At 47.8% G+C, this 25,679-nt stretch overlaps 1 protein-coding gene across 1 annotated transcript; it reads left to right on the top strand.

Annotated features, from left to right (window-relative positions):
- The first annotated feature begins 613 nt into the window (after positions 1-613).
- Positions 614-24,161, top strand: LOC146399359 (double homeobox protein 4-like protein 4). The gene is made up of 12 exons (XM_084980682.1): positions 614-1,146; positions 3,891-4,979; positions 7,725-8,780; positions 9,405-9,452; positions 16,600-17,643; positions 17,736-18,014; positions 18,168-18,322; positions 19,710-19,775; positions 21,273-21,378; positions 21,576-21,696; positions 22,325-22,476; positions 22,960-24,161. Exons 10-12 carry the CDS (start codon positions 21,576-21,578, stop codon positions 23,899-23,901), a joined length of 1,215 nt encoding a protein of 404 aa, XP_084836808.1. The 5' UTR covers positions 614-1,146; positions 3,891-4,979; positions 7,725-8,780; positions 9,405-9,452; positions 16,600-17,643; positions 17,736-18,014; positions 18,168-18,322; positions 19,710-19,775; positions 21,273-21,378; the 3' UTR covers positions 23,902-24,161.
- Positions 24,162-25,679: the final 1,518 nt, after the last annotated feature.

Raw genomic sequence — 25,679 nt, 5'->3', positions numbered from 1 at the left:
CTCGCTCTTATCATCAATGTCCTCTACCTCCTCATCAATTGATAATTCTCTCTCCAGGGTTGTTCTTTCGGAGGATGGTCATGAAAATCGGGAACGTTTTTGCGACTTCTGGAAACTCAGCAGGAATCCTGGACTGTGGTTATATCGGGCATGAAAAATGCAACTTGGGGTGCTCTCTCAGGGAATGCGCAGGGTCTTTGGCTAATTTATTTACCGGGCGTCCTCCTAGATCCATAGTCCTATTCCCATCGGAAACCCGAGCTCGTGTGTTTGCAATGGGGAAAAGTCTTTAGGCACCCATTGCCCAGGGAGAAGGAAAGCCTGAGGAATCGTCTTGCCCCCCAAAGTGAAGCTGTCTTCGAACGGTTCCAAAGAAAGCAGGCTAATCCAAAGCCACCCAAAGCCCCCCAAAGCAACCCAAGCCCAAAGAAGGGTTAAAGAACCTTGAGAATACCACACCCCTGGAAGGAATGTACAGCAGAATACCACACCCCTGGAAGGAATGTACAGCAGAGCAGAGGAATGTGTGGAATGCAGACAGGTGTGAAACAATTAGGGCCCCATCTGGAAAACGGGGAAAAGAACAAGTTGGCCTGTGGAAATGCATGAATCCGACAGAGCCGGGCAGAGACGGTCTGGAATGCGGCAAGGTCTGAACCAGAGGCTCAGTCTTACGTGGTTTGCCGTGAAGACCATATGGCCTGCACTCCAAAGGCCTGGGAGACTCGGAGCTGGGCTGCCATTTGAAAGGGCCTTAGGTGGTCCTCCTTCCTCCCAGGTCCTCAAACTGGAGCGGAATTCTAAATGACTGTTAGATCTCTGCCCCTGCGTGAAGTGCGGTGCGTGGGGTCCTTGGCCTAGATGACCCCTTGGGTGCCAGGGACGGCCCAGCCGTCCAGGTGATGGACTAACCTATGGGCAGGCACTCCACGTACTTGAGGTGTGCCCTTGAGTTTTGGGGCGTGGGGAATTTCCAGCAGCTCCGCTGATTTCCATACATCAGGGCGTGGCCACCTCAGCCTCTACAAGAGCCCTGTCTCCAGGGAGAGCACAGTGGGCCAGCATTCTGCCGGCCAGCTGCTCGCTTCTTCTCGCTTCTCGGACCTCCAAGCATGGATTCCTCCAGCACGTCCTGCACATCCAGCGGTAGGTTGACCTCTGCCTCTGGGCTGAGGGTTGCAACTCCCAGAGGCCGGGAGCCCTTCATGCCTGTGCATCCTGCATCAATAGAGCCATGCCGTTCTTTAGGGCATGTTCCGAGATTGGGCTGGCCTTTTGCCAGCGCTCAGTGGGCCTCATCGAAACAGACTCGCCTCAGAATGACACCCTTTCTCCATACCCATGGGATTTTCGCTCTGGGGTGGAAGTGGATGTTGTCTGTTCCAAGAGAGGTGCCCACGCAGATCGCGCATCACTGGGCGAAAGGTGCTAACATTAATTAGCAGGTCCCATCCTCTCCGTTGTTGCTGGCCAATCTTTCCATCCAACCGAATGTAGGTTCATGATTGCAGTGGGCACATTTGGCGATGTAGAGTCGGAGTAGCCTTGGAATTGTGGTCTCTTGGCCTGGCTTCCCAACAGCCGGTATGGATATACACCCAGTAGGGTTTATTCCACACGTTCCATCTCTTTTGTTCTTGGGGATGGTTTCCTTTGGATTCTTGGGGATGTTGGGATCAATTTGACACCAGGTCATCTTGAGGCGACAGCCCGTTCCTAGGAGCTCTTCTCCCAAGCTCAGGCCTTTCTGCATGACCGAACTCTGTGCATGCCTGGCCTTTGTATAACCCTGGGATGTCAAGGAATCTTGATGCCAGGACGGATGTAAGCATGTGCAGCTTATATCTCTCTTTCAAGGGTTTCAAGCTCCCTTGGAGTTTCCCCACACATAATCCATACTCCATTCTTCTCTCTCTGTCTCTCTTTCTCTCTGTCTGTCTCTCTGTCCCCCTCTCTCTCTCTCCCTCTCACTCTTCATTCCTCTGAAGGGACCCTGCGGGTCTCACTTTCTATTACTCCTTGGTTCCCTCCCAACTCAGCCTTATGGTATCAATTTCTTCTCCTCTTTGGCCACGCATGTCCTTATGAATGGGACCTTGACATTGTAGTCTATGGCGTCGACAGTGTAATATGCAGACTTGTGGTTGGTGTTGAAGTTGTCATCACTGCATGTGCTGAGGTGCTTCGTGATGCATGCTTGCCCAGTTGAGGTGGTTTTCAGAGTGGGTCTGCTGGATGTCTCTTTGTCGCGATGTATCCTAAATATCCGGGACCTTGGAAACTAACCTGAAGAGAAGTTGGCTTTGCGTGTATGTGGAAGCAAATGCCTGGGAGACACAGCATCCAGGAACACAGGAAGTGGTGTTTGACGGCCTTTGCTTTGGGGGCTGTGTGGTAAGAGCTTCGCAAGGGGACCCGCCATGGGGCCGTCAGTTGCATGCGAATCACCAAGGACGTATTCCTGGGTTGCAGCTGGACAGAAGGGAGACCAATCCAGGGGGATTCCTCTGCTTCTGTGTGCTTTGACAGGTCTAGAGCAGGAGAGCCCACACTGAGGCATGTGGCTGAGAGCAGGTCACAGGTTGCTAGTGGGCATTTCGGGAGGAGAGGCTCCTGGTGGCCTAGAGCGTGGCATAACTCAGGAAGCTATGGATTTCGTGGATGCAACGATGTGCTGGGATCCACACGTCCGCTGGCCCTCAGAGACGTTTCCCTTGGGGTGGTGTGAACCCGCGGCCCTTTCTTCAATTCTTGTCCACCTCCACTAAGGCCTCAACCCAGATCGTCCCCGGCGTCCTTTGTGTGCAGGCAGGCCCCCCTGGGACTCACTGTGGCCCAGCCACACCACGAGGCAGCATAATCAGGTTGTGTCGAGCTGGTGAGCCATTTTGCGAGGAGTCCCAGCAGGGCTGCCTTCCGAACGGGTGCGGTGGTGTGGGCACCGCCGAGAAGCTTTCCTTCTCTACCCCCCAGAAGCGCAGTCAGTGTTCGGTGGTGGTTTGCATGGTTCTATTTGTCTTTGGGTTCCTGCCACTCATATGCCAAGGCTTTGAGCTGATATGCCCTGGACGTAGGCGAGAGAGGCTGATGTGATTGTCTGAAAGGCCACACTGCCAGAGACATCATGCAGAAACCCATCAGTTCACTCGACAGCACTGGTAGGGGGAAGGCGGGTTTTTCCCAAGACTCCGATGTGCCTTCACACTAGGGTCTTCCATCCATTTCTTGGCCAGCGTGGCCTAGGGAAGTGGGGGGAATTGGGCCCCAAGAGGTGGACTTCACGTCCCCTTTGGTAAGCATCCTTGGTGCCTCCACGTTCCCCATTGCAATGGGCTTCCAATTGTATAGATGTCTTGGCTCCACCTTTGAGCAGAGCCAGCCCTTGAATCGGGGACCTTCTCCATGGTTGAAGCAGCCCAGCAGGGCCCCGAGGGCACCAGGGATCTGCATCCCTGCTGACACATCCCTGAGCTCTCCCCCATAGGTCCTTGGGAATCCTGGTGGTCCTTCACCTGGGGTGCCCTGTCAGGGTGCACCAACTGCTGCAGGAACCTCTGCCACGATGCAATGCTTTTCTCAAAATGCAGACATCACTGGGTGTCCGGAGTCTCGTTGTCGATGTAGCCTCCTGAAAAGTCAGACGTGGTCTGTGAAGAGAGCCATGCTTCAACCCCTTGGTTGGCCTCTCTGCCTTCCTTCCCACCTTCTGTCTTCCATTCGCCATAACCCCTTTCTCCATTCCGGACCTTCCTCCCAAGAAATCCCTCCTCCACAAGGCGAGCCTTGCTGCCCACCTTTGCATCTCCTCCACATCAGTATAGCTTTCTCACTCTCTCGCTCTTATCATCAATGTCCTCTACCTCCTCATCAATTGATAATTCTCTCTCCAGGGTTGTTCTTTCGGAGGATGGTCATGAAAATCGGGAACGTTTTTGCGACTTCTGGAAACTCAGCAGGAATCCTGGACTGTGGTTATATCGGGCATGAAAAATGCAACTTGGGGTGCTCTCTCAGGGAATGCGCAGGGTCTTTGGCTAATTTATTTACCGGGCGTCCTCCTAGATCCATAGTCCTATTCCCATCGGAAACACGAGCTCGTGTGTTTGCAATGGGGAAAAGTCTTTAGGCACCCATTGCCCAGGGAGAAGGAAAGCCTGAGGAATCGTCTTGCCCCCCAAAGTGAAGCTGTCTTCGAACGGTTCCAAAGAAAGCAGGCTAATCCAAAGCCACCCAAAGCCCCCCAAAGCAACCCAAGCCCAAAGAAGGGTTAAAGAACCTTGAGAATACCACACCCCTGGAAGGAATGTACAGCAGAATACCACACCCCTGGAAGGAATGTACAGCAGAGCAGAGGAATGTGTGGAATGCAGACAGGTGTGAAACAATTAGCGCCCCATCTTGAAAACGGGGAAAAGAACAAGTTGGCCTGTGGAAATGCATGAATCCGACAGAGCCGGGCAGAGACGGTCTGGAATGCGGCAAGGTCTGAACCAGAGGCTCAGTCTTACGTGGTTTGCCGTGAAGACCATATGGCCTGCACTCCAAAGGCCTGGGAGACTCGGAGCTGGGCTGCCATTTGAAAGGGCCTTAGGTGGTCCTCCTTCCTCCCAGGTCCTCAAACTGGAGCGGAATTCTAAATGACTGTTAGATCTCTGCCCCTGCGTGAAGTGCGGTGCGTGGGGCCCTTGGCCTAGATGACCCCTTGGGTGCCAGGGACGGCCCAGCCGTCCAGGTGATGGACTAACCTATGGGCAGGCACTCCACGTACTTGAGGTGTGCCCTTGAGTTTTGGGGCGTGGGGAATTTCCAGCAGCTCCGCTGATTTCCATACATCAGGGCGTGGCCACCTCAGCCTCTACAAGAGCCCTGTCTCCAGGGAGAGCACAGTGGGCCAGCATTCTGCCGGCCAGCTGCTCGCTTCTTCTCGCTTCTCGGACCTCCAAGCATGGATTCCTCCAGCACGTCCTGCACATCCAGCGGTAGGTTGACCTCTGCCTCTGGGCTGAGGGTTGCAACTCCCAGAGGCCGGGAGCCCTTCATGCCTGTGCATCCTGCATCAATAGAGCCATGCCGTTCTTTAGGGCATGTTCCGAGATTGGGCTGGCCTTTTGCCAGCGCTCAGTGGGCCTCATCGAAACAGACTCGCCTCAGAATGACACCCTTTCTCCATACCCATGGGATTTTCGCTCTGGGGTGGAAGTGGATGTTGTCTGTTCCAAGAGAGGTGCCCACGCAGATCGCGCATCACTGGGCGAAAGGTGCTAACATTAATTAGCAGGTCCCATCCTCTCCGTTGTTGCTGGCCAATCTTTCCATCCAACCGAATGTAGGTTCATGATTGCAGTGGGCACATTTGGCGATGTAGAGTCGGAGTAGCCTTGGAATTGTGGTCTCTTGGCCTGGCTTCCCAACAGCCGGTATGGATATACACCCAGTAGGGTTTATTCCACACGTTCCATCTCTTTTGTTCTTGGGGATGGTTTCCTTTGGATTCTTGGGGATGTTGGGATCAATTTGACACCAGGTCATCTTGAGGCGACAGCCCGTTCCTAGGAGCTCTTCTCCCAAGCTCAGGCCTTTCTGCATGACCGAACTCTGTGCATGCCTGGCCTTTGTATAACCCTGGGATGTCAAGGAATCTTGATGCCAGGACGGATGGAAGCATGTGCAGCTTATATCTCTCTTTCAAGGGTTTCAAGCTCCCTTGGAGTTTCCCCACACATAATCCATACTCCATTCTTCTCTCTCTGTCTCTCTTTCTCTCTGTCTGTCTCTCTGTCCCCCTCTCTCTCTCTCCCTCTCACTCTTCATTCCTCTGAAGGGACCCTGCGGGTCTCACTTTCTATTACTCCTTGGTTCCCTCCCAACTCAGCCTTATGGTATCAATTTCTTCTCCTCTTTGGCCACTTATGTCCTTATGAATGGGACCTTGACATTGTAGTCTATGGCGTCGACAGTGTAATATGCAGACTTGTGGTTGGTGTTGAAATTGTCATCACTGCATGTGCTGAGGTGCTTCGTGATGCATGCTTGCCCAGTTGAGGTGGTTTTCAGAGTGGGTCTGCTGGATGTCTCTTTGTCGCGATGTATCCTAAATATCCGGGACCTTGGAAACTAACCTGAAGAGAAGTTGGCTTTGCGTGTATGTGGAAGCAAATGCCTGGGAGACACAGCATCCAGGAACACAGGAAGTGGTGTTTGACGGCCTTTGCTTTGGGGGCTGTGTGGTAAGAGCTTCGCAAGGGGACCCGCCATGGGGCCGTCAGTTGCATGCGAATCACCAAGGACGTATTCCTGGGTTGCAGCTGGACAGAAGGGAGACCAATCCAGGGGGATTCCTCTGCTTCTGTGTGCTTTGACAGGTCTAGAGCAGGAGAGCCCACACTGAGGCATGTGGCTGAGAGCAGGTCACAGGTTGCTAGTGGGCATTTCGGGAGGAGAGGCTCCTGGTGGCCTAGAGCGTGGCATAACTCAGGAAGCTATGGATTTCGTGGATGCAACGATGTGCTGGGATCCACACGTCCGCTGGCCCTCAGAGACGTTTCCCTTGGGGTGGTGTGAACCCGCGGCCCTTTCTTCAATTCTTGTCCACCTCCACTAAGGCCTCAACCCAGATCGTCCCCGGCGTCCTTTGTGTGCAGGCAGGCCCCCCTGGGACTCACTGTGGCCCAGCCACAGCACGAGGCAGCATAATCAGGTTGTGTCGAGCTGGTGAGCCATTTTGCGAGGAGTCCCGGCAGGGCTGCCTTCCGAACGGGTGCGGTGGTGTGGGCACCGCCGAGAAGCTTTCCTTCTCTACCCCCCAGAAGCGCAGTCAGTGTTCGGTGGTGGTTTGCATGGTTCTATTTGTCTTTGGGTTCCTGCCACTCATATGCCAAGGCTTTGAGCTGATATGCCCTGGACGTAGGCGAGAGAGGCTGATGTGATTGTCTGAAAGGCCACACTGCCAGAGACATCATGCAGAAACCCATCAGTTCACTCGACAGCACTGGTAGGGGGAAGGCGGGTTTTTCCCAAGACTCCGATGTGCCTTCACACTAGGGTCTTCCATCCATTTCTTGGCCAGCGTGGCCTAGGGAAGTGGGGGGAATTGGGCCCCAAGAGGTGGACTTCACGTCCCCTTTGGTAAGCATCCTTGGTGCCTCCACGTTCCCCATTGCAATGGGCTTCCAATTGTATAGATGTCTGGGCTCCACCTTTGAGCAGAGCCAGCCCTTGAATCGGGGACCTTCTCCATGGTTGAAGCAGCCCAGCAGGGCCCCGAGGGCACCAGGGATCTGCATCCCTGCTGACACATCCCTGAGCTCTCCCCCATAGGTCCTTGGGAATCCTGGTGGTCCTTGACCTGGGGTGCACTGTCAGGGTGCACCAACTGCTGCAGGAACCTCTGCCACGATGCAATGCTTTTCTCAAAATGCAGACATCACTGGGTGTCCGGAGTCTCGATGTCGATGTAGCCTCCTGAAAAGTCAGACGTGGTGTGTGAAGAGAGCCATGCTTCAACCCGTTGGTTGGCCTCTCTGCCTTCCTTCCCACCTTCTGTCTTCCATTCGCCATAACCCCTTTCTCCATTCCGGACCTTCCTCCCAAGAAATCCCTCCTCCACAAGGCGAGCCTTGCTGCCCACCTTCTGCATCTCCTCCACATCAGTATAGCTTTCTCACTCTCTCGCTCTTATCATCAATGTCCTCTACCTCCTCATCAATGGATTATTCTCTCTCCAGGGTTGTTCTTTCGGAGGATGGTCATGAAAATCGGGAACGTTTTTGCGACTTCTGGAAACTCAGCAGGAATCCTGGACTGTGGTTATATCGGGCATGGAAAATGCGATTTCGGGTCCTCTCTCAGGAAATGCGCAGGGTTTTTGGCTATTTTATTTACCGGGCGTCCTCCTAGATCCATACTCCTATTCCCATGGAAACCCGAGCACGTGTGTTTGCAATGGGGAAAAGTCTTTAGGCACCCATTGCCGAGGGAGAAGGAAAGCCTGAGGAATCATCTTGCCCCCCAAAATGAAGCTGTCTTCGAACGGTTCCAAAGAAAGCAGGCTAATCCAAAGCCACCCAAAGCCCCCCAAAGCAACCCAAGCCCAAAGAAGGGTTAAAGAACCTTGAGAATACCACACCCCTGGAAGGAATGTACAGCAGAGCAGAGGAATGTGTGGAATGCAGACAGGGGTGAAACAATTAGCGCCCCATCTGGAAAACGGGGAAAAGAACAAGTTGGCCTGTGGAAATGCATGAATCCGACAGAGCCGGGCAGAGACGGTCTGGAATGCGGCAAGGTCTGAACCAGAGGCTCAGTCTTACGTGGTTTGCCGTGAAGACCATATGGCCTGCACTCCAAAGGCCTGGGAGACTCGGAGCTGGGCTGCCATTTGAAAGGGCCTTAGGTGGTCCTCCTTCCTCCCAGGTCCTCAAACTGGAGCGGAATTCTAAATGACTGTTAGATCTCTGCCCTTGTGTGAAGTGGGGTGCGTGGGGTCCTTGGCCTAGATGACCCCTTGGGTACCAGGGACGGCCCAGCCGTCCAGGTGATGGACAAACCTATGGGCAGGCACTCCACGTACTTGAGGTGTGCCCTTGAGTTTTGGGGCGTGGGGAAGTTCCAGCAGCTCCGCTGATTTCCATACATCAGGGCGTGGCCACCTCAGCCTCTACAAGAGCCCTGTCTCCAGGGAGAGCACAGTGGGCCAGCATTCTCCCGGCCAGCTGCTCGCTTCTTCTCACTTCTCGGACCTCCAAGCATGGATTCCTCCAGCACGTCCTGCACATCCAGCGGTAGGTTGACCTCTGCTTCTGGGCTGAGGGTTGCAACTCCCAGAGGCTGGGAACCCCTCATGCCTGTGCATCCTGCATCAATAGAGCCATGCCGTTCTTTAGGGCATGTTCCGAGATTGGGCTGGCCTTTTGCCAGCTCTCAGTTGGCCTCAACGGAGCCGACTCGCCTCAGAATGACACTCTTTCTCCATACCCATGGGATTTTCGCTCTGGGGTGGAAGTGGATGTTGTCTCTTCCAAGAGAGGTGCCCATGCAGATCTCCCATTACCGGATTAAAGGTCCTAACAGGATTTCTCAGGTCCCATCCTCTCCTTTGTTGCTGGCCAATTTTTCCATCCAAACAAATGTAGGTTCATAATTGCAGTGGGCACACTTATGTATTTAGATTCGGAGTAGCCTTTTAATTGTGGTCTCTTGGCCTGTCCTACGAACCCCAAATATGTGTACATACCTGTGGATTAATATATTTTTTCCTTGTTTTTAAGTTTTTTTTTTTCCTCTTTAATGTTCATTATATCTGGCACATCTTGCTTCCAATTTACTTGTGTGTTCTTCCAATCAGTACTGTGTAATTTTCTTCGAAACTTACTCATTAATATATTGTGTGAATCTCTCCTATCCAGGCATATGCATTACTTTGGAAACCAAGGAATCTATATCTGTGTCCTGAGGTAAATTATGTGTCTTTTTTATCTCGTTCATTTTTTTTTCAATCTACCTTGTATTTCCTCCTTATATTCCTTACTGCATTTCTGTCAATCTTTCACTCTCTCATTTTTTCTTCTTTTTCTCTATTTTTCTCACTTTGCATTATTTCTTGGTTCCCTCCATATGTGTCTTTCATTTTCAATCTCTTCTCTTTTGCGTGTTATGTGTACATGAATGTCACCGTTGACATTGTGCAATATTGCATCGAAAATATATTTTCCAGATTTTGTCTTTGTGTTGAAATTGTCATTGCTGTATTTTCTGAGTTCTATCCCATTATTCCGTTGCTTCATTTAATTAGATTTTCTGTTTGATATGCTGGATATCTCTTTTTCCTTTTTTATTATTAATACCTGGAATGTTATCTTTTACTGAAGAGAAATTGCTTTCGCCTATGCAAACTAATGCCTGGGTGGTGCAGAATCCAGGAAATCTAGAAATGTCCTTACTCTGCATTCCATTTGTGGGCTCCTTGGTAAGATGTTCCAAAGGAAACCCACCACAGGACGGTAAGATCCATGTGAATTACCAAGGAATTATTCATTGCACGGGGCAGAAGTAAGTGAGAAATTTGTAGGGGGATATGTCTGCTTTGGGTGATTTTTCCAGGTGTAGAACATGGTAGCCAACACCGTGGATATGTGGTTGATAGCAGACAGCCTGTTGCTAGTGAATCATTCTGGAGGAAAGGCTCCTGGTGTCGTTGAGCATGGTATAGTTCGGGAATCTAAGGATTTCATGGAGGCAAGGATGTGCAGGATACCTCAGGTCCCGTGAAAGTCACAGTGTTTTCTCTTTGGTATGCACAAACCTGAGGCCCTGTTTTCCATTCTTTTACACCAGCACTAGGTCTTGAACACAGATAGTACCAGTGTTCTTTTTATCCAAGCCACGTGGCCTAGTTTTGACACATTCAAGGCAAAAGGTACTATAACCTTTTTTTCTAGAGCCTTTAACCATTATGCAAGGATTGCTGGCAGTGGTTTCCATAATGAAGGGTATGGTGGTGTAGGCACCGCCTAGAAATATTCCTTTTCTAGCTGCCAAAAATTCATTCAGTGTTTGGTGGTGATTTCTTTGCATTCTTATATTTTTGTTTATTTTCCTACCACTTTATTTCCCAATGGTTTGAGCTGATATGTCCTGGACATAGAAGAGACTTCTGGGTTTTGTTTGTTTGTTTGTTTGTTTTTGTAGAAAATAAAAACTGCTATAGCCAACGTGCATAAACCCATCAACATGGTAGCACTCACCAATAGGCTGAAGGCAGGTTTCATCCAACAATTTGATGCCCCTATAGACTAGTCTTCCTTAAATTTTCCTTGCAATTGAGTCTTGGGATGATTGCTTAATTGGGCCCCAGAAGATTGACTTTACTTCTCCTCTCATAGACATGTGTAGAGACCCCAAGTTCCCCATTTTGCTTGGCTCCTAGTGTACAGATATATTTTAAAAACTTTTGAGCAGAGATATATTTTCTGGTGAGTAAGCACAGGGCCAAAGACACAAGTGAGGCTGCGAGGGAACCATTGATCTGCCTCCCTTTGGAATACCCCCAGAAATCTCCCCCAAAGGTCCTTTAGAATCCTCGTGTTACTTATCTGTTTTCCCCTGCAGGGTGTACAATACACTGCAGGCCATGATACAACTCTGCCATGCTGTAATGTCTTTCTCAACAGAGGTGCACAACAGGGAGTACAATACCTTGACACAGATCTAGGTTATTAATATATTCAGACTTTTTTTTGAATAAGCCATCTTTAGACCTCTTGATTTAGATTTCTGTCTTCTTTCCCATTTTCTGTCTTCTACTCTCCTTAGTTTCTCTGTATATGTATATATAAATCTCACAAGAATTACATCATCTTCAACGCAATGCTTGGTTTTAATGGTGTGAATATTCTATCAATCTATTTTTCTACCTATCTATCTCTTATCATGTATTTATCTATGTATCAATTTATAAGCTCTCTCTGAGTTTTACTTTCTTGGAGATTTTTGAACCAATCAAAAATGCTTTTTTTCTCCTTCTGGAGACTCAGTGGTTTCATCTGAGGTTGAAAATATAATATGCCTTAATATACTAGGAAATTTGCAGAATTATATTTATCTAGGTGTAATCATAGATCTGTAGTCCAATTCCTATCTAAAATATTAGCAATTATATTTACAATGAGGGAACATATTAGGCACACGTTGTCGCATGGAACCTGAGAGCCTGAGAAATGGTCAAGGCCAAAATATAAAAATGTCTTTGACGGTTTCAGAGAAAAAGCATAAGGGGCCAAAAAGAAATTAAAAATCCCACCTTCCTAAAAGAAAAGCCAGAGCATAAGAACATGTGGAATGCAGAAGATGTGAAACAATTTGTGACCAAAAGGGAAAACTGTGAAAACATCAGTTTGGTATGTGGAAATGTGTGAATCCTACAGAGCAGAGCACAGTAGGTCTGGAATATGGCAAGGTCTGAACTAAAGTGTCAGCCTACTTGGGTTTCCATGAAGACCATAGTGGTTGCATTTAAAAGCCCTGGGAAACTCTGAGCTGGCCTGTCATTTTAAAGTGCCTTGGGTTCTTCTAAATTCTTGCACATCCTCAAATGTGAAGTGTGCATAAATGACTTTTAGTTCTCTGCATTTTTGCAAATACTTGTCGGTGCTGTCTTTTGACTTCATAAAACTTTTTTTTTTCCCAGTGAGGCACACTTCTGTCCACACTTCTGTTTGAACAATATTTTGGCCTGCTCTCCTCTTCTTGATGAGACATCTGTGTTTTGGGGGCTGGGAAACATCTTTTAGATCTGCTGTTTCCATCAATCATTACGGGGCCTCCTCAGCCTTTATAGTACCACTGATTGTGGGGAGATCTCAGTGGGCAAGCAGTCTCCTTGCCATGTGGTTTGTTTTCACAACTTTGATTGCTCAATGACATCCTGCCTATTCATTGGTGTGTCCACATCTGCATCTGGACTCAGGGTTGCATCACTCAAATCCCTTGATGGCTTCATGATGGTGGAGCCTTTACAGACATTGAAATGCCCTTCAAGATGGTATTGTTGGAGATTTTGCACCTTATGCTAGCAATCATTTTGCTAAAGGAGAGGGAGTGATCTCAGCATTTCAATGTTTCTCCATAACCTATATATTTCACCCTTTATTGGAAATAGAAATGTTTGCCCAACCCTGTGGCCTACACATATATGGTATCCCCATACCAGGAGCCCTGACATGATTTCTGGCAGATTGTATCTTCCTGTGTGGTTGGCAAATGTTGTTATTCCAAATTAATACATTTTCCTCACTTAAGTGGATACAAGTTTGGGTTTGGAATAGTTCCCATCCAATAGTGAACTCAACAAATGTCCTCAGAAGAGGAGACATTGATATATACCTTGGAGTTTAATACCATGTTTGTTTCTTTGATTTGTTTTCATATGGGTATGTCTAAGGATATTTGAACACATTTCGCCTTGAGCATATTTTGCATTCCTGTGAATTTCTTCTCACAGGTGAAATATTTCCAAAGGAGAGAATGCTGTGCAAGCCAGTCATTTTAGATAATGCAAGAGAGTCAAAGTAACTTGAGTCCATTACAAAGGGCACTTTTGGAACTTATTTTCTATCAAGTTTTTACATCAACCCTGTTCCTTCTCACAGTCATTTCCATATTTTTCTCAATTTGTATTGTTTCTTTTGTTTCACACCCCACAGTGTCTCACATAACCGAAAACCATTTTGTTTTTGTTTGTTTGTTTTTGAGTTAAGTCTACAGATTTGTCACTTGTGTCCTATTCTATTATTTAATCATGTAAGTGTTATCCTGATTTTGTCTTGGGGTTGATGTTTTCTCCACTGTATTTGCTGAAATGGGTACCATTATTCACTTTCTCTACTTTAGTTTTCTACTGACATGTTGGATGTCACTTTATCATGATGTATCGTTAATATCCAAAATGGTGTAAGAGGACCCAAAGAGAAATTTGGATTTGTGTATATCCAAAACAAAGATCAGGGAGACACAGATTGCAGGAGCACAAAGTACTTATCTTCCATTGGTTTCCAAACTGGGGCCTCGGAGTTAAGATCTTCAAAATGAACCCTACCATGAGACAGCAAGTTCTACGGGATTTTCTAAGCAATAAGCCATGGGTGCTTGCCAAAAAGAAGGGTGCACTTTCCAGGGGGATTTGTTTGGGTGTGAGTGCTTTGCCAGGCCCAGAACAGGAAGAGAATACCCTGAGGCCATAAGCTTGGCAGCAGTCAGGCTGGGGATAGTGGTCTTTTCTGGAAGAAAGATCCAGGCGTAATCCAGCAAGGGTATACTTCAGAAACCTTAGGATCTCATGGTGGCAGCGATGTGCATGGAATCACACTTCCCCTGGCCTTTGCAGTTGTGTCCCTCAGAAATGCTTGAAACTGAGGCCCTTCTTTCCATCCTTTTTCACCACCACAAGCAGCAGACCACAGGGTGGACTCGGGTCCAGACTCAAGATGCACAGAGTACTGGCAGGGATTCCATCAGAAAGGGTATGGTGTTGGTGGCTTCTTCTTTAAGGATTTCTCCTCAACCAGCCAAGAATGCATTCCATAGTTTGCAGTGGTGTGTTTGCGTTCTTATGTTTGGTTTTGTTTCCTTCCACTTCCATTCTGATGCTTTGAGCTGATGTGCCCTGGACGTAGGACAGGCTACCTTGTTTTGCCATAAAAGCCATGCATAAGCCCATCAATCTTTGTCACTCACCCATAGTTGAAAGGCTTTTTTGAATTCCTGTGCCTTGATGCCCCTATTGCCTAGGGTCTTCCTTCCATTTCATTTTCAGGAAGTCTAGGAAGGACATGGGAATTGGGCCCCAGAGCCTTGAATTTCCTTCTCGTCTCAAAAGCACATGATGAGCCCCAACGTCCCCATTCCCCTTAGGTTAGAGTGTGCTGATAACATTTCAAAATTTTGAGCAGAGACAACACTTCTCTGGGTGAGTCTGCCCAGGGCCCAAAGACACCAGCCAGGCTGGGAGGGCACCCTTTTTTGGCATCCCTATGGAATCATACCTAAGCTCTCCCACTTCGGTCCCTGGAAATCCTGGCAGAACCTGACCAGTGCTGACCCGGAAGAGGACCACAAGTCATTGCCAGCAAGTAGAGGCCTCTGCCAGTGTGGAATGTCTTTCTCAAATGAGATGTACAACAAGGAGTACAATGCGTTGACATAGCTCCAGGCTCTTAACCAATTCCGACGTTATGGCTGACTCTAGCCAAGATTACGACCACTTGGGTAACCTCTATGATTTCATTCACTTTTTCTCTCTTCAGCTCATCTTGGTTTCTTTCTCTCTCCCTTTTTTCTTTTTTGCAGTGATTCTATCCTCTTCATTGAAATGCTTGGTGCTTGCCTTGTGTATATTCTAATGATCTCTATAGCTCACTTTCTACTCATCTATCTATCAATCAATTGATCAATCTATTTATACATCTATCTACCTATTATCTATCTATCTATCTATCTATCTATCTATCTATCTATCATCTATCTCTCTATTGATGTATCATTTATCTGACTATTTATTTATCTTTCCCTATCTGAGTTGTCATTTCTTCTGTTGATGATGGTGAATTTTTGAAATATCTTCTCTATTTTTGGACACCCGGTAAAAACACCTAACATTGGGTGTATTTTTGATTGGAGATTGAATTTACATTATTGTCTTAGGAAGGTTCAGAACTATTTTACACCAGATGGAATCATATATCAGTAGTCCAAATCTTATTTGAATAATTATATATTTAATTGACAATGGGGAATAATATTGAGGTACTGCATATCCAGTGAATATTGAAGCGTGGGGAATTCTCTAGCCAAAGATAGGAAAGCTGCCTCTTGTCAGTTTAAAAAAACAAAAATATGGATTCCTCAAGTTGAAAAACCAACATTCCCGCCAAAATTGAGAGCAGAGCAAAAGAAAGTGTGGAATGCAGAAAAGTGTGAAAACACGTGTGAAATGTGGAGAACTGTGAGAACCTCAGTTTGGAATGTGGAAATGTGTGAATCCAACAGAGAAGAGCACAGTAGGTCTGGAATATGGCAAAGTCAAAACTAGAGGGTCAGACCACTTGGCCACTTGGCTTACCGTCACGACCATAGTGGCTGCATGCAAAAGTCCTGAGACACTCTGGGCTGGCCTTTCATTTTAAAGGCCCTTACTTACCTCTAAATCCTTCCAGGTCCTCAAATTGGAGGGGATGTAGAATGATGACAGTTAGTTCTCTGAACATTGCATGAAGTCGTGTTGGTGGTGTCTTTGGCCTTGGTAAGCCCTGTGTGTCCAGGGATCCACACAGCTGTCAAGCTCTTTTACATACATGTGGGCAGGCTCTCATCTTGCCTCATAAGAGCCCTGTGTTTCTCTTGATGGGGAAGTGCCCCCAGCCCCACTCTTTTAAACAAATCATGCTGAGCCTCTTCAACATTTTAAGAGCCCTTCTCCCAGGGTGAGCTCAGTGGGCAAGCAGTCTCCCTGCCATCCCCTTGAATCCTCCAGCATGTCCTGCACATCCAGCGGTATGTTGACATCTGCATCTGGGCTCATGGTTGCATCACCCAAATTCCTTGATGCCATTAGGAATGTGGAGCATGGAGAGACATAGAAATGCCCCTCAAGTTGGCAGTGTTGGATCTTTGCTTGGCCTCATGCCAGCAATCATTTTTCCTAATGGGTGAGACTGATCTCATCATTTCATGGTTTCTCCATAACCTATGTGTTTCCTGCTCTGTTGGAAATTGTGGTTTTCTATTGGCCATCCCTGTGGCCCATACAAATATGGCATGCCTTTACCAAGTGCCCTAACGTGATTTCTGACAGAATGTTTGATCCCGTGTGGTTGGCCACCATTGTTTTTCTAACTGAATTCATTTTCATAACTTCAGCTGACAGAAGACTTCCCATGGAATTGTGATCTCCTCACATGTCTTCTGAACAGAAGACATTGGTATAAACCTGTATGTTTAATACTTTTTTTATTTTTGGATATTTTTGCTTGACCTTTTTTTTTCATTTATCGTGGTTTCTAGGGATATTTGCGTATATGTCATAATCCTGTGAATTATTTTCCCTAGGTGTGCTGTTTCACAAGGACACAATTCTGTGCCAGCCAGTCGTTTTAGATGAAGCTGGACAGTCGAGGTAGCTTCAGCCCAGTTCTGAGGCACTTTTTCAACTTATTTCTCTTTCTAATGTTTTCAGCTCCCTTTGCTTTCTCTCTCACAATCCCTTCTCAATCACTCTATCTTTCCCTCTCTCTCTCCCCTGCTTTGTTTCATTTACTGTTTTTCTCTCTCAGGTATTTTTCTCTCTGTTTCCAACACATCAGCGACCCATGCTGCCTAATACCTAAAATACTTTTGTGGGTAAAGTCTGCATGTTTTTCTCCCTTGGGCTTTTCACCTGATTTAAGTGACTATGTATTACCACAATTTTTTTTATTTGTTGTCTCCACTGTATATTTTGTGTTGGGTCACATTTTTATTTCTTAAGTTTTTTTTTTTTTTAATCTACGTATTTGGTTGAATGTATCTTTTTGCTAGTACATCATCAATATCTGATAGGTAGTAATAGTAAAAGAGGAAACACTTGGTTTGAGAGTATCCAAAAACAAAGGCCCATGAGGCACAGATCCCAGGAGCCCCAGAAATTTACATCCCCTTTAATCCAATTTGCTGTTTGGAGGGATGTTCTTCACAAGGAAACCAGGCATGGGGCAGAAGAATCCCTGTGAATTCCCAAGGAATGTGCCATAGGTGCTGGCCAAAATCGTGTGTTTTCCAGGGCGGATTGGCTTGGGTCTGTAAGATTGCATTCCTACCTGCATGTGAAGAAAGACTCTGAGGCCTTAGGCTTGCCTGCAGGCAGGCAGTGGCTAGCAGGTATTTCTGAAAAATCTCTGGTGTTGTCCTAGAAATGGGTATCTTTCAGGAATCACTGTACATCAGAGAGGACAAGGGGTCCAATCTTCCATGGAAAAGAGTAGCCCCTTCACAGAGCTTGGCAGCATATCCATGGTTTAGAACAGCTACCTTCTTTTGCAAGGCATACTGGCATGGGTTCCCTCAGGAAAGGCGTGTTGGTGGGCACTCCTCATGAAAGTGTTCCTTTTCCAACAGGTGAGAGTGCATTCTGTATTGGGTGGTGGTTGGTTTGGTTTTATTTGTTTGAGTTTAATTTCCTTCCCCTTCCATTCCAATGGTTTGAGCAGATGTGCCATGGACTTGGGACAGACTACCATGTTTAGCAGAGAATTCACACTGCTGTGGAAGTTGTGCATAGGCCCATCAAGAAGCAGAAGTCACCCACAGAGGGAACTCCATTTTCCATCCGTTAGCCTTCAGTCCTTGATTCCCTAGAGCCTTCCTTCCAGTTCAACTGCAAATGAGTCTATGGAGGATTTGTGGATCCTAGGCTATAATCTTGAGTAACTTCTCCCCTCAGAGGCATAGATTGAGCCCCAAGGTCTCCAGTTGGCTTATATTCCATGGTACGTAGACCCTTTCTAAAGAGTTGTGTAGAGTCATGCCTGGCCTGGAAGCATGGCCACAGGACCCAAGGATAACAGCCGGGCTGGGGGGGCCCTATCATTTTGCATCCAGGTAGAATCTTCCCTGAGCTCTTCCCTTTTTCTCTTCTACAGGCTCACTTTCTAGAGGATCACGGAGAAGGAGGCTTGTTCTGAAACAGAGTCAGCGGGATGCTCTGCAAGCAGTCTTTCAAGAGAAGCCCTACCCTGGTATAACGACCAGAGAACGACTGGCCAGAGAACTTAGCATCCCAGAAAGCCGAATTCAGGTATGCAAGAGGACACAACCCCCTTGATTACCCCTCTCCATTTTCCATCTCTCTCTCTCTCTCTCTCAATCTCTCTGTCTCTCTCTCTCTCTCTGTTTCTAACTTTGCCACTTGGTGTCCACATCTCTGAGGTAACAATCCAGCCTCAGCAATCTGGACTCAAACCTGTAAGGTCAGGCTTCTAGCTGCCAGGTCTAAGGCTGGATGTGTCTTATCATTGGAAGGATTTCATCCTAGAGAACCACACAACCCCAGCCACGGTCTGCAAGAGCAGTCTTAGGGAAAATATCTTAGGGGAAATATGTGAGTCCCACAGAGCAGAGTAGGTCTGGAATATGGCAAAGTTGGAACTAGAGAGTCAGTCCACTTGGCTTGCCATAAAGACCATACTGGGTGCATGCAAAAGCCCTGAGACACTCTGAGCTGGCCTTTCATTTTAAAAGCCCTTCATTACTTAAAATTCCTTCCAGGTCCTCAAATTTGAAGAGAAGTATAATGATCGATGAACTTTGCATGAAGTTGTGTTGGAGGTGTCCTTGGCCTTGTGGGAGCCCTGTGTGTCCAGGACACAGCTGTCTATCTCTTTTACATACACGTGGGCCTGCTCTCATCTTTCTTGGTCAGAGCCCTGTGTTTCCCTTGACTGGGAAGTGCTACCAGCCCTGATCCTTTCAGCAATTTTTGGCACAGCATCTTTACCTTTCTAAGACCCCTCACTTCAGAGAGAGCCCTGTGGGCAAACAGTCTCCCTGCCTTTCCTTGAATCCTCCAGCATATTCTGCCCATCCAGGGGGCAGTTGCTATCTGCATCTGGGCTTGAGGTTGCATCACCCAAATGCATTGTTGCCTTCATCAATGTGGAGCATGGATAGGCTTAGAAAAGCCCCTCAGGTTGGCATTGTTGGATCTTTGCTTGGCCTCATGCCAGCAATCATTCTGCCTAATGGGTGAGACTGATGTCATCATATCATGATTTGTCCAGAACCTGTGTATTTCCTGTTCTGTTGGAAATTTTGATTTTTTTCTCAGATATCAATGTGGCCCATGCAGATATCCATGCCTCTTTCAAGTGCCCTAATGTGATTTCTGTCAGAATGTATGATCCCCTGAAGTTGGCCACTCTTGTTTTTCCAAATTAATTAATTCATTTTCATAAATTTCACTGAACACAACTTGGTGTTTAGAATACTTCCCATGGAATTGGAACTCATTATTTGTCTTCTGAACAGCAGACATTGATATATACCTGTGTGTTTAATGTTTTTGTTTGTTTGTTTTTTGGATATTTTTGCGTTTTGATTTGGTTTCTTTCATAGGTATTTCTAGAGATATTTGGAAACCATTCACCTTGAGTATACTTCACAATTCTGTGAAATATTGTCCCCAGGTGTGATGTTTCACAAGTTCACTACTATGTGCACCCAGTTGTTATGGATAACCCTGGACAGTCAAGGTAACTTGAGCCCAGTTCTGAGGGCACTTTTGCAAATGATTTCTCTTTCAAATGCCTTCGTCTCTCTTTTATTTCTCTCTCATATTCCCTTCTCAATCACACTATCTTTCCCTCTCTCTCTCTCTCTCTCTCTCTCACTCTCCTTCTCTGTCCCATCCCCAGTTTTTATCTCTCTTGTCTTTTCCTCTTGGATACTGAAACATCAGCGGCAGCAATCCAGCCTAAGCAATCTGGACTCTAATGGTAGTGTCAGGATACTGGCTGCTAGGTCTTATGCTCGAAGTGTCTTATCATTTGAAGAATGGCATTCTCAAGAACCACACAAACCCAGGGACCCACTGAAAGGTCTGTCTTAGGGAAAATGTCCCATGGGGCCCATATTTTACACAAGAGGCCCTGTGCTAAGAAAGTTTCGATTGGGAGGACACATTGGAACGTAGACATATTCCTGTGTCTTACCTTAAGGCCTCTGTCTACTCGACTGCACCGACTCACATGTTAGTTAGGGAGCGGCATCCCTTCAGAGAACATGGCCACAGGGAGCTGAGTGGCTGGAGGCCCACTCAAATGGGTGGTCAAGGAAGAATGACCTGGAGCCTCGGGAAAAGGAGATGCTGTCTGGGCCCAGGAGATGGCTCCTTGGTGGCCCTGGAAGACCTCTTGATAACCACCTGTGCATGAAGACTTCTTCTCTGGTCAGGGTGGTGGGGAACAACTCAAAGGAGGAAGCGAGGTAGCTTTGGGATGCAAGGCCCGAGATGAGGCATAAAAGCCAGGAAGACTGCTGGCCTTACCCTAGAAAAACATCTTCTTGGCTTCACCACAGTTTCCACTGGCACCTTTCTGATACATCTACAAAAAGAAACACACTGGTGCATATGGGATGTCACATACACATGAGCACAGGTTCAGCACTGAAGGCAGTTCTTTTCAAGTCGTGAGAGAGGAAAGCACAGGTGCACCATGGGAAGAAAAGCAATTATGTCAAAGAATTCCAAGACAGGAATCGGGTCCATTAGATTCTCCTGACATGGTAGAAATGGGGGGGGGGCTGTCTTCACTCTGAAGGCATAGGAAAGGAGAAGTTCCTAGGTAGGATGGAATTTGTATTCCAGTCATCTGGGGTTGAAGGGATGCTGAGAGAGGGCACATGGCAGTGGATAATTGTGTGTTCTGAAGCAGTCTTTCCCCCATGAGGACTTAAGAGGGTAAAAGATCCTCCATCTGGCAGCAGCCATATCAATCTGGGGGAGAGATTGAGCAAGTGGGAGACAGAACAGAGATGGGGAGGGGCAGAGAGGTGGACAAGCAGACACAGGCACCCAGAGAGATAGAGAGAGTCAGAGCCAGAGACAAAAAGACCGACCAAGAATCTTGCAGGATGGACGGGAAGGGTGATGATTAAGAAAGTGAGAGGTGGCAGGAAGAGGGTGGTGAGAAAGAATATGAGCGATCTCATACGTATAATGGGAGTGCAAACATTGTCTCCTCCTCTAGCACCACTGGTCTTGAGTTTGAACACCAGGAAGGAGACTAGATAAAGGAAGGACTATTTTCATGGAGACGGCTTGTGTCATCGGGAATCCTGTGCTCTGCTTCAGAAGTGAGGAAATATTCATTTTGGGGGGAGACCCTACTCTTGGGTTCCTAGCATGTTCTCATGGGGGCTGATGGGAGAAACTAAGTGTTCCCATGTTTCCTTGCGGGTCCCTCAGCCTGTTGCTTGGGGAATCCATGGGATAGCATGTGGAAATATGTGGGGAAGCCTGGAGTGACCATGGCGCCTCTCTTTCTGCCTAGATGTGGTTCCAAAACCAAAGAAAACGACGTCTCAAGCAGCAGAGCAGAGGGCCACCTGAGACTATCCCCCAACCAGGGCCACCACAGCGGGAGCAACAGCTTCAGACTTCTCCCACTCCTGGTACGTAGGCAACACTGCAAGTCACTCTTTTACATCCCTTCCTGGGAGTGAAATGTTTTCAGCAGGCATGCCAACTCCATAGCCAAAACACTCAGGAGAAGAAACAAATATAGCTGGTTCTTGCTCTTTGACTCCTCCAGATCGGCTGATGAAAGCACTTGTTTGGAGAATGGGGAGGGGGTGCGGAGGTGGGGGGTGGATGGATGCCTGGCCATGATGTCTTTTAAACTCCTGGAACTGATACTGCCAGGAAACTGGCAGCATTACATTCTCACACACACTTGGGTTTGACCTGAACTGCATTGGTTCCAGGGCATTTTTGAGAACTCAGTGACAAGAGACCCTGTGTGCGTGTATACAGCAGTATACTTGAACATGCCTCATTCAAGAGGATGAATACTGAGAGACACACAGACCCAGAGAGAGGGAAAGAGAGAGGCAGAGAGAGATAGAGAGAGAGCCAGAGAAAGAGACAAAGAGATGGGGAGAGAGAACTAGACCTAGATAGATATAGCACTATCAACAAAACAGCATTTCAGGCCTAGCACAGCACCACACAATGTATATCAGCAGCAAATGTGTAATCAGCCTAATCTCCCACTCTTCTTTGTGTGTTCTCATTGCAAAGCAATCCCAAAAGAGGCTGGGAGAAAGCGGACATTCATCTCTCCCTCACAAACAGACATCCTTCGGCAAGCCTTTGAGCGGGAACGATACCCAGGCATTGCCGCCAGGGAAGAACTGGCACGTCAAACAGGGATTCCAGAACCTCAGATTCTGGTAAGTCCTCAATGAGGGAAACATGATTTGCCTCACATACAAGGGGCGTAACCCTGTGCAAAAGTGTGGTTCTGGATAGCCGAAGGCATTTGGGGTGGGCCCTGGGTAGGGGGTGTTAATTCTCTCCATAGAAATTCCCTGAGGTGGCTTGGATGATCAGAAGGTATCCATTTCCAGAGGAGGACATGGAAGGGGAGATTCTGGGCCATGTAGGAGGGTTCTGCTATGGTTGGTATCCAAGGGGTGTCCCCTTCCAGAATGGGTGTGGTGTGGAGAGTGGCAATGGTCCACTGTTGTCCTGACATTTGCCCTTCCCTTCAATGGCCCGAGGACAAGGTTAGAGAAAAGGCCCCACAAGTTCTTGACCTGTGATCAACAGGTCAGATGTGTTGGAGGTAGGATGGACTGGAGAGAGTGGTCCTTCTGCAAATGGATCTTGATTGCGTAACTTCTGATATGCCTGCCTCCCTTTCCGTCCCCTAGGTGTGGTTTCAGAACCGACGAGCTCGGCACCCAGAGCAGAAGGGAAGTGGGTCTGCCAATGTGCCCGGAGTAGACCCCAATTCTGCAAAAGGCCTACCACTTCCATCGGACCAGGGCATGCCAACCACTGCCCACAGCAGCCCTACTCACAGTGCTCCTCCTCCTCCCTCTAACCCACCAAGGGAGAACATGCTGTCCATCACCCCCATGGTGGCCACTGCTGCGATCGCCCCCAAATTCATAGTTCCTGGGGCTCCCACAGCAGGCTGTGAGGGCCAGAGCCTGCCCATGATCTTCATCATGGCCCAGCCAAGTCCAGTTCTGCAGGCAATAGTGAACCCTCCCATGCTTTGGACGCTTCCTCTGACTCAGTCCTCACCAGGGCCAATGCCCATTCCTGCAGGGGGTCTCACACCTATTCACACAGGGCTCTGGCCAACATCCCAAGAAGGACCATGGCAGGAGAACAATCTGCACACTATGCCAGCAGAAAAATGCCTCCCACACATCCCTCAGCCACCCCTTGCCAGTCGTGCAGAGCCCCTGCCACTGCTGGACCCAGTGAAGACCTGCACTTATGCCAGGCCAGAATGGGCCCAGGCATCCTCAGCTCAAGTCACCAGTGGGAAGCCTGTGCATGGGGCCATGCTGCAGCCTGCACAGGCTGACACACTTATCTGCCCCCCTCATCTGGCCCCCTCAAATGAAGAGCTGTGCCCTCCCATTGACCTGCAGCAGAACAAGCCCTCAGCCTTCCAGGGCTCATCAAACCTCCTTGAGGAAATTATGGCAGCTGCAGGCATTCTGCCTGAGGCAGGGCCTCTTCCAGACGTGGAGGAACAGGAAGAGCTTCCCCTAGGAGACCTGGAAGCACCCCTCAGTGAGGAAGATTTCCAGGCCCTCCTCGACATGCTGCCAAGCTCCCCAGGTCCTTGTCCTTAGGAGGATGAAGGAGGCCCTTCCTCCCTTGAGGCTTGAGATTCTTTCAGGCCTTCTTTGCGTGTGTCCTCAAGTTCCACCCTGACTCGCAGGAAGCATGGGCACCAGAGGGGCCGCCCACCCTGGAGGCTTAAGGGCTTCTACACCTTCCACACAGAGGGTGACCCAACTCCACTTCCTTCTGGACAATGGGAAGGCCCATCCACGATTGCTCTTCGGTTGTTTGTGACATTCTTTGATCAAATAAATATATCTAGTTACCCAAATTTTCTGGTGTGTTCCATGATATACTTTCTTCTCTCCTCATTTAAATCAGTGTTTCAGTCCCATGCATTGGAGGGGGAAGGCCTCCCTGCTTTGTGACCATATGGGAAGGTGGACTGGATGTCCATGTCTACAAGGCAATATGATATTGAAATCACTAAGATAGACTCTCAGTTAAACCCTTCACTTTGTGTCTCATTTCTGGGCAGATGAGGTGGGAGGCGTCCTCAAATGCATATCTACTGTGCCCGGACAGAACATTCCAAACACTCTCATTACCAGATTATCATCTGCAGAGTTCATGTCAACAAATATGAAGGAAAAATAATCCATGAGAAATACATCTTCCTCTCCCTATCAGTATCCTCTTACTGCCACACAGAACTCATGGCCCACAACACCCCCTACACACACACACACACACAGAGAGAGAGAGAGAGAGAGAGAATCTCAAATCACTCGGTAAAGCAGTACACTAACTTCAGGCTTTTGAATGAATTCGCTGTCTTCATAGTCTACAATTTTGCTGAAAATCATGAACATGTATGATCAATAAATACACAGAAGATTGTCATCAAGTGTGTGCTTGTGTGTGTGTGTGTGTGTGTGTGGTTTTTAAATATTTCATCATCTGTAGCCTACAGTCAATTAAAATACAAAAGAAGGTTTGTGGAGTTCCCATCGTGGCACAGCAGAAAGGAATCTGACTAGGAACCATGAGTTTGTGGTCCAATCCCTGGCCTTGCCCAGTGGGTTGAGGATCCGGCATTGTCATGAGCTGTGGTGTAGGTCCTAGACGCAGCTCAGATCTGGTGCTGCTCTGGCTGTTTTGTAGGATGGTGGCTCTAGCTCTGATTAGACCCCTAGTCTGGGAACCTCCATACACCTCTGGTGCATCCCTCAAAAGCAAAAAAGACAAAATAAATCAATAAACAAACAATAGAAGGTTTGCATTTTCAACTCTAGTATTTCTTTCAAAATCAACTCTCTCTGTCTTCCATCATTTCACTTTCCTCATCCTTCCATTCTTCACAAACAATCCCATACCCTTAATTAATTTTTTTTTTTACCTGACACAGTCCTTTCATGTATTTCAGCAGTTCGGATCACAATTCTTCTTTCATATGAAACTCAGTCAATCATGGCGGAGGATGCCTATCATTGTACTTCCCACTTTATTTGAGTCACATTTCCATTCAGCCTACAACTCGGCTCTTAACCCTTGACTTCATGCATGCATTCCTGCAACTGAACAAGAGCAGTCCCCAGGAGAAACCAGCTAAGAGTAGTCTGTGTCTCAGCATTCATAACAAGAATGTAAGCCTTCACTTTTGCCTTCTTGGAGCAAGGTAGGCAGTGTTGCTTGGGAATACACATTAAGGTGTTGGGAAGAGCTTCACTCTGCCACTGGGCTTGAGTACTATGAAATCCTGGTGGAAGCAGGGCTGCATTGCCTGACAGGAGGACACAAGGTACTTCAGGCACCTCGACTCATCTGCCAGGTTGGAAAGACTTTC

The sequence above is a fragment of the Sus scrofa genome, chromosome 10, assembly GCF_054392235.1.
Source record: "Sus scrofa isolate SSC_HxYL_T2T_F1_AM1 chromosome 10, Sscrofa_HxYL_maternal_Yorkshire_Landrace_v2.0, whole genome shotgun sequence".
NCBI lineage: Eukaryota > Metazoa > Chordata > Mammalia > Artiodactyla > Suidae > Sus > Sus scrofa.
This window is presented reverse-complemented; position numbering and strand designations above follow the sequence as displayed.